Raw genomic sequence first — 9,184 nt, forward strand, 5'->3', positions numbered from 1 at the left:
AGATGAATTTGTGTGGGTTTTGAAAATCAGCATGTTCTACCTATATTCAGGGTCAGTGTTTAATTTCAACTCTGACATTGCTGTCCTGCCCAGTCCTCGGAGGAGATTGGGAACTCCCAGATCTGCATTCATTCATTAGTGCCGTGGAGGGCGCCCCTACTGTGTGCCTGCTCAGGGCTGGCAGTGAAAATACAGTAATAGCAATTGCTGCCCTCATGGAGTTTACCACCCAGAGGACAGGGTGCCCTGAGATGCCCAGGGCAGAGATGTTGAACAAGCAGTTAGAGCAGCAGTTCTCAAAGTATGGCCATTGGCCATGGTACCCCTGAGCGTCCCTTTCATGGGATCTATGAGGTCAAAAGTATTTTTATACTAATACTAAGACATTATTTGCCTTTTTCACATTATTTCTTTCATGAGCATACAATGGAGTTTTCCTGAGGCTAGACAACCTGTGCCAAAGTCCTCGCTCTGGTGGCCAATGAATATGTGCTTGTATATTCTTATGTTTTAACTATGTTTGTTTTCTGTTTCTAATATGGTCAACGTGGACAAATTCAACCCACATGAACAAAAGCTCTTTGAGGTCATCACTGATTTTAAAGATTATAAAGGGGATTTGGAACCAAAACATTTGGGAACTACTGAATTAGAGGTATAATTGCCTCAGTGAATGTGTTGAATGAATGAATGAACAAACCAGTATGTTCAGTGACTGTTTCCCACACACCTAACTCAAGTTTACAGCTTCCGCTGAGCAGAGCTTGTGTTCCATTCTTCTATGTAAGTACCTCTTCTGTCCAGGGTAGCATAATTAGGCCTCATTCGTTCATTCAACAGACATTTCCTGAGCATCTGAGCAAGAACCGTGCTCGCAATAAAACCTGGTCCCTGCCTATAGAAACCTCTTAATCTAAGGAACAAAATAAATGAGTTTTCAGAAAATTCTAGAAACTTGAGTACAGTGCAGTGCGAGAGGTCTTCACAAGAAGGAATACAGTAGAAGAGAAGATGTATTTGCAGGAGATAGCACGAGGATGGGCTGGGAGACATCGCAGAGCAGGGAGGGCTGACTGCCTGGGTGGGTCTTCTAGAAGGAGTCAGCTTCCACCCAGCTGGCAAGTGAGGACAGAGAAAGGGCCTCCCAGGCAGGTAGTAACACCTGTGCAAAGGCTGTGACAAAGCCTTAGTTGAAGGTCACAGGCATGTCAGTGACACTGGGTACCCCAGGATGATGAGGCCGAAGTGGGAGAAGGACTATCATAGAAGGCTTTGGATGCTGTGGTAGGAATTTCTAGAAGCTGCTGGACCTGCTGATGGTTGGGTCCTGCCCTTCAGATCATGGTGAGAATCTGGTAAGCTCTTCAGAGCTCTGTGTGGATGAATCTCTTCTCCCCATTCCTCTACATCCACCTTACTACAGCCTGGAATGTTCTATCTCCATCCCCCTTTTTTCACCCAGCTAAATGCTAAATATCCTTCAGGCCTCAGTTCCTATGTCCCTCTCCCTGGATCAGACTGGTCTCTCTGTCACCGTAGCACTGTGGAACTCTCCTTCAGAGCACTGTCTACAATGAGGCCCCTACTGTACACGGTGCTAGGAATGAATGGGTTTATAAGGAGCTTATAGCCTGTGATAGAGAGACAGATAATAAATAATAAACAGGCAAAAGATAATACATATTACTATGATAACAGCTAATACCTATATAGCACTTACTATTTACCAGGCATTGTTCCAAGTGCCTTCTTTCTTATTATTTATTTATTTTTTTTACTTTTCAAAAAACATATTGCTTAGATTTTTATATGATCATTTTCCTCAAACATTTTATTTTGAAAAATTTCAAACCTACAGAAAAGTTAAAGGGTATTAGGATAAATGCCCTTCTATTCTTCAGCTAGGTTTACTAATCATTAACGTTTTACCACTTTTGCCTTTTCTTGACAGGAATGTTTTCCCCTAAACTAGTCGAGAGTAGGTTGCAGACATTTTTGATTTGTCATCTGTAAATTCTTCAGCGTGCATGTCCCAGGAACAAGGTCATACTTTACCATAACCACAGTTCTGCTATCACTCCAAGGAAATTTAAAATTGATTTAAAATATCATCTAATATGTGATACATGTTCAAATTACTCCAGAGGCCTCCAAAATGTCCTTGATAGCTACGGTCTTTCCCCATATCCAGGACCCAGTCAAGAATTGTGTGCTGTGTTTGGTTGTCATGTCTAAATGCTTTTAACATATTAGTTAACTTCCAATCCTCATGTTAAAGATGAGGAAACTGAGGCATAGAGAGGTTAAGTCATTTGTCCAAGTTACACAGACAGAGAGTGGTGGGACCTGTTGGTCTTTCCAATCTCTCTGCCTTTTTCTTCCCCTCCACGTCCTGTTCTTAACCCAGCAGGCAAAGGGATCATTTATTTTTTTTTTTGGCCGGGACTGGGTTTGAACCCACCACCTCCGGCATATGGGGCTGGCGCCCTATCTCTTTGAGCCACAGGTGCCGCCCAAAAGGATCATTTTTTTTTTTTTTTCACTAGAAAAAAAACCCACAGGGCTTTATTATTCCCATCACAAAGAGCAGGCCTTCACAGGACGGTGGGGCGGGGGGGGAGCAAGTTGTCAGCGGGGAAGAGGGCCCTATTTGCCAGCCATACGTGGGTTCCTCAGGACCACAATGACCGAGTCCACACGCAGGAACATCTTGGAGATGTAGCGATCTTTGTTGACTGGCTTAGACTTCTTCTTACCCTTGCCACTTCTGGGGACCTCAGTCCACATCTCCTTCACATTCTCCAGCACCATGTTGCAGTGCCTATCAAAGGCTTTCACCCAGCCCAGGAGTTTCTTATTATTGCGGCAATTAATAAGTGCTTGAGTGTTGTTCTTGACTGATTGTGTGAGCACAGAGAGTGGACCAGTGTTAAATTCTTCTTCCTCCCACTTCTGTAGCTCCTCTGGGGTCATCTCACTCTTGGGCTTGTTAAGGAGGCTCATGGTGGTGGCGGTGCTCTCAAGTCCCTAAAGGGATCATTTTAAATGGCAGATAACATTAGAGCACTCCTCTGCTCAGAGTCCTGCCATGGCTCTCTACTTCTCTCAGAATAAAAGTCACAGTCCTTACAAGGCCTCCACCCCACATTGCTTCTCGACCTCTTCTCCCTCTCCCCTGCCCCAGGCTCACCACACTCTGCTGCTGTTCACATTGCAGCCTCAGGGCTCCCGCCTCACCCTCCTGCAAGTTTTTCCCAATTGTCACCATGATGACCCTCCCAAGCACGCCCCACTTCTCCTCCTCTGCTTTTTCATCTTGGTGCTTAACTACTGATAGACTGGACATCTTAGAGACTCGGGCTGCCACTTGTCCCACAAGCTCCACAAGGGCAGGGATTGTCTGCCAGGAGTTGTCTGGTTTGCTCGCTGCATGTCTCTAGCTCCTGCGCCCAAGGCAGACACCTGGTCCCCAGTCCTGATCGTGCTGGTTGCTGTCCCCGCAGCACGTGTTCTGTGAGGAGTGCCTCTGCCTGTGGCTGGACCGCGAGCGCACCTGCCCGCTCTGCCGCTCGGTCGCCGTGGACACCCTGCGCTGCTGGAAGGACGGCGCCACGTCAGCACACTTCCAGGTGTATTAGGGCCAAATGCCAGGGACACCGGGGGGCACTGAAGGGTCAGGGGGCTTCCTGGACTACACATCCTGCCTCCTGCCGTGCACCACCTCTGACCACAAAGCCTGGCCCCTGCCTGTCCTCTCCACCTTCTCCTTCCTCCCTCGTCTGCAATGTAGTTCGTGCATCCTTCCCCTACACGTGGGGAAGTCCTCCTAATTAGACTTGGTCCCCTCCCAGGGAGGTTTCCCATCCCCTCTTCAAGTCGAGGACCTGGTAATACATGAACTTCCCACCTGTTGGTTCTTTTAACCCAGTACCTGGTGCTTGACGCTGCAGCCTGGGGGGGAGGCTTGAGATCACGGCCTCCCTGCAATGGCCCAGGCAGGTTAGAATCACTGTGAAGTGTGTTCAGAACACAGATGCTGGGTCCCACCATATACCTATAATAACTCAGTGGTCCAAACTCTTAGTGTGTGCCAGGCACTGCATCACGCATCCTGCTCAGATCACCTCCCATCCTCACCACAGCCCTGTGATGGAGGTACGGTTGGGTTCCCCATTGTACAGGTGAGGAAACTGGGGCATAGAGCTTGGTATGGTCACTTTCCCAGGGTCACCCAGCTAGTTGTGGGGGACTGAGTCCCCAAAAAGGCCTGGTCACACATTAGAGCTAGTACTCTTCTATTTTTTTTTTTTTAAGAGATGAGAGTTCACTATGTAGCCTAGGCTGGATTTGAACTCCTGGGCTCAAGTGATCCTCCTGCCTTGGCCTGCTGAGTAGATGGGATGGACTACAGGTATACTCCAGCGTGCCTGACAGAGCCTGCACTTTCGATCACCATGCTGACCTGCCCTGCGGACACTCCAGGCATGGTGCCCAGCAGACATGGTTTTTAAAAGCACCCAAGGTGATTTCGATGCCCCTCCCTGGTTAAGAATGAGGGACTCAGGCACATAGTATGTTAGATACAGACTGTGTTGGGAATGTGAACAGTGAACTCCAGCTCCTGAACTCAACTTGTGGCTGGGTCTGCAGAAAAACTTGGCCTTTAAAATGGCTATTTTCCTGGGTTTTGGCTGGGGTGCTTGATGCCATTTGGAAATCAGAAAAGGTCAGCTTTGTGGGTGTCAGATGTGAGCACCACTTGGTCTGCCACTTTTCTCCCTCTGCTCCCTCACTCAAGTCTAAGTCCTGCCATGGGCTCCTGTGGACACTGCCATTTCCCCTGGTAGCCTTCAGAGCAAAAAGGATGATCCGTGTTAAGGATTATTCCGCAAGCCAGGGTGATGGCCTAGAGTCCAGTAGCAACCGGTGCTTCTGTAATCTCTATGGCAAAGCTGCTTCTCCACCTGGGAAGCTCTCAAATCTGGGATGAGATGGCTCAGGGGACCATAGCGAAGCCACCAGAATCTTGTCTGCCCTATCCCTGTCTGGACTCTGATCTCTTATTGTCAACCTCAGCACAATGGGCGGCATTGGCAGCCTTCCAGAGAGAACAATGAATGTGGCTAGTGAACAGATTCTCAGGCAAGCTCCAGGAGAAATGGAGTGGCCTCCCTGCCACCTCATTCTTAGCCAATATTAATGCGTCCCCTCCCCCTTGTAGATTCAGGACCCCTGCCCCTGTGTGCCGCTGAGCCAGGACTCTTTCCTTTGCTTGGCATCCCTGCCTCTTTCCTGGTACCCAGCAAGGCTTCTCTTCCAGGGCATTGTGGCATCTTTCAAGCTCTGTTACTATGGCAATGGCCATGATGTTACAATCCCACTTGTCTGGATAATCAAGTAGGAAGGCGAAGTGGAAGGAAACCGGGTCAGGTGCATGTGGCTGCTCTGTCTTCCTGCTTTGAGGAAGAACAGAAGGGAGACAACAGGAACTTCTGCAGCTGGTTTTTATCAGAAAGAGCATCCTGCCTGTGGAGTCTATCAAAGAGGCAGGCACAAGAAATTGGTGCTGGAGAAGACAGATTAAAGTGCATGTGTGTGATGGAGCAGATAGAGAAATCCATGGAAAGTCAGACCTGGAATTCTGATTCCAAACTCTGTGTGACTTTGGGAAGTCACTTTATCTCCCAGTAGCCACCTTTGGGGTGACAAAACCTGGTGTATAATCTAATGGAACCAAGGAAATGAACAATGTAATTTACTGGCAAATATGCCAATGGTTTTTCCCAAACCACTCCTCCACCCTCCCAAAAAAACATTCTCTAGCATTGTGCAAACAATGAACCACGTCTCTGATACTATAAAGAATGTCACATGTGGGGGACATTTCCAGGGCAGATGTGACAGTTTAGGATTTTATTCTCCCCCTCTGGGAGAACATCCCCTATGAGGTTTTCTCCTGGGTGGGAGGATTTAACTTCTGCTTGGCAGGGAACATTGGTTAATACAGAATTTTCCCAGCCCCGGCTGTATAAATCCCCTAACACTAGTGTGAAAGCAGCAAGAGTCCTCACTGGAAAAGAACAATGGCATTTTATAAACAAGATTCATGAGCATCTGGTTCAAAGTATCCTGTTCTTAATATTTAATGATTCACTGACTCAAGTTCCACAAAGTCCTTAGAAATGGTCCACTTCATGTAAAAGATCCTGGGAATACTAAATGTAAGAGAGTAAGAGGCGAGCTCTGGGCCTGGATATAATAGTTTCCACACCTTCAAAAGAGAATACACAGTGCATTAGGGGAGCAGCCACGCTGCCAAAGACTTGAAATTGGAAGGTGGAAATGTTAATGCAAGTTCTGGAATCTTTTAGGATTTTTGCTTTAGAACATGCAGCTGCATTCAGTGTTTTCATGTTTCCTTAAGTCCTATTCTGCCAATAAATATCATCAGTTGATGCCACTTATGTTTGTGATCTTGAGTTTCCTGCCCCCTCTTGAAGCCAAGTGTAACTATTTTAGATCAAATGAGAAGAAGCACTTTGCAGAGTGAGTGGTTATCTGAACGTTGGTTTCTGCTAAAGCAGAGCCTGTGGAGGTGCACCTGCTTTGTTTGTAACTGCTCACCAGAAAAACCAGTAAGGACATCATGAGTGAACCAGAGAAGGAAGAGAACAAAGCCAAATTAGTGGGTGATGTCTGGTGAAGTCCCAGCCCCACAGTTTGTGGCACTGGGAGCATTTGTGCTGACGAACACACAAGTCAAGCCTTAGACCTTCCAGGCACTACAGGCTCTCCCCTGAGGAGACCCCTGTGTGTCTCAGGTGCCAGCAAAGCACACAAAGCTGCAGGATGGGAACACAGACCTGGCAAAAGGGATCCGAAAGGTGCCTGTTACAGGGGCCAGAATGTGTGTCGGCTGATTCAAGAAGGGTTTGCCTGAGCACCAGTCTATGAAACAGACTCAAATTTAATAGCATCAGGTGACAACTAATCCTCTCAGGGCAACATTAAGGCACCAGCCGTGAATACGTTGTCAGGCACACCTTTCTGGTTACTGTTGCTAGAAAACTAGTTCAAATATGGATTAAACAAAAGAATGACTTTATTTGAGTCATGGAACAGTGTGGGTTTCAGGTACAGCTGGATTCAGGGGCTCCAGTATGGAATTTTCTCTCCCCATCCCTTGGAGACAGTGTGGTTTCAGGTGGTTGCATCCCATGTGGTGGTGAGATAGCTGCCAGCATCTCCCTGTCCATTCTACCGGTTTATCAACTCCAGCAAAGAGCATCAGCATTCCCAAAGCTCCAGCAGGGAGCTCATTTATTTGTTTCCAAACCAGCTGCTCTAGCTTGTGGGATGTGGAGCACTGACGAGGCCTGGGTTGGGTGTGCAGCCCTGGAAGCAGGGATGGAGGTGGTGGAGAGGATGGATCAGACCCTCTAAGTAGGGCTGAGTGTGGGGGAGGGGCAGGTGTCCAAAGGAAAAGGGAAGGTTTATTATTATCTAAAAAAACAACCTGTACTCAACCTTGGATTATACTAAGAAGAGAATAGACCTGGTTGCTTTGTATATCTCTGCCAGGTAAAGGCAGGGAACCTACCCAACCCAGAGTGGCTTATCTGACCACTTTTGGAGAAATGAATCTGTAGGCTCATTAGCTTATTTATGTGATGCCTTACATAAATTATGGTTTTGTGCACTGACCTTGAACTACCAAACAAGTTCTCCAAACCTGGTGCACAACACATGGGTATGTTTTAGGCCAGTCCTTCCCTTAGGGAAGGTACTTAAGCATTAGTGGAGGGGAGCTAAGTGTGCGGCCTTCTTCCCAGGGAAGGTTGGGGGGTGTGTAGGGTCCAGGGGCAGGGATTCTCCCTCTACCCTACAGCCAGATACTTCCATAGTCTTTGAGGCCCAACCTTCCAAAAAGAAAATGAAAACACACAGACCTTTGGCTAGAAGTGCACAACCAATTTTTTAATAAAGTTATTATAAATATGTACAAAGCGTCTCCAAGGTATGAAATTCCTCTTAGAAAAGAGCACAATGAGTCAACAATGTCAGAATCCAGCATAGAATGGCTCCAAGTTTACTGCCTCTCTGGCTGGGCCAGAGGCCTCCTCAAGGTTCCAGATACCCTCACAGCCATCCCTGCCATGCACGCAGGCTCCTTGCCGCTTATAATGCAAAAGACCATGGAGGAAGGGGAACTTGGGGGTTCGGGTGGGGGCAGAGGGCAGGAAGGAGGTAAGAAAAACTTCCCATGCCCTAGGAAGTAAGTAGGATAAGCTATCTTTGCAAATTAGATGTTCCTCCCCCGGACCTTATAGAAACCAGGAACACAGGGGAGGGAATGAATACATAAACTCCCCAAGGAAATCATCTAACCCATCCTCAAATGTCCCCAAATGTGACACTCTCTAGTGGACCCAAGTCAGGCTCCCCAGCTTCCTGCTGGGCCACATGCCCATGTTTGCCCTTGAAACAGTAATGCCATGGGACCTCCTCATGAAGGGATCCAGTGTCACAGTCAGCTTATGGGCTTGGGGGTCACACAAACTCAAGTTCAAATCTTGGTTCAGCCACTCACTATTTGTGTGGCCTCCAGCTAAGTTGCTCAACGTCTCCAAGCCTCAGCTTCCTCAGCTGTAAAACGGGAATAACAACAATATTATCTGCTCAGGCAGGCGTGAGGACTCACCGAGGGGCAGATGTGTAAAGCGCTCCTCAGTGTTTGGGAGTGGTGAGCACACAGTAAAAGGCAGCCTCTATGATTGCATACAGCAGCAAAGACCAATCTTTTCATGCTGGGAATGAGTCTAAATTAAAGGGTTTTTAATCACCTTCTGCTGATAGCATGGCTCTCAGTAAATACTATATACCAAACAATTTGCCAGTGAGGCTAGGGGTCACTTGATGACCGGGCAAATCTGTTAAAAATTACAAACCAGACTGGAAAAGGGACATTTCCCATCATCTGGTTCCAAGCAGGGCTGCTCCTTTACAATGAGTAAGAAAGTCTCTTCTGAGACAGATTTCTACAACCTGGCACATTGTAGGTGCTCAATAATGTTATGTGAATGAATTAAAATTTTAAAAAGAAGCTTTAAAATGACAAATGGTGACATCAACTTCCTTCCCTCATGGGAGTTCCAATCGGTTCTCATGGGACTAGGCCAGAGTG

The 9,184-nt window shown here is 47.2% G+C and overlaps 2 protein-coding genes across 2 annotated transcripts in view; one reads left to right on the forward strand and one right to left on the reverse strand.

Annotated features, from left to right (window-relative positions):
* Positions 1-4,563, forward strand: part of RNFT2 (ring finger protein, transmembrane 2) — a 77,231-nt gene extending 72,668 nt beyond the window's left edge. The window contains exon 10 of the mRNA XM_053587461.1: positions 3,504-4,563. Coding sequence (XP_053443436.1) covers positions 3,504-3,638 — 135 coding nt within the window. The 3' untranslated portion in view covers positions 3,639-4,563. The remainder of the gene's footprint in view (positions 1-3,503) is intronic.
* LOC128583315 (small nuclear ribonucleoprotein Sm D2-like) lies at positions 2,647-3,414 on the reverse strand. Its single transcript, XM_053587465.1, has one exon. It carries the CDS (start codon positions 3,001-3,003, stop codon positions 2,647-2,649), a length of 357 nt encoding a protein of 118 aa, XP_053443440.1. The 5' UTR covers positions 3,004-3,414.
* Positions 4,564-9,184: the final 4,621 nt, after the last annotated feature.

The sequence above is a fragment of the Nycticebus coucang genome, chromosome 4 (assembly GCF_027406575.1).
Source record: "Nycticebus coucang isolate mNycCou1 chromosome 4, mNycCou1.pri, whole genome shotgun sequence".
Lineage (NCBI taxonomy): Eukaryota > Metazoa > Chordata > Mammalia > Primates > Lorisidae > Nycticebus > Nycticebus coucang.

Excerpts from the sequence above, each read along its gene's own strand:
- LOC128583315 (XM_053587465.1), bottom strand. The coding sequence starts at position 3,003 with ATGAGCCTCCTTAACAAGCCCAAGAGTGAGATGACCCCAGAGGAGCTA.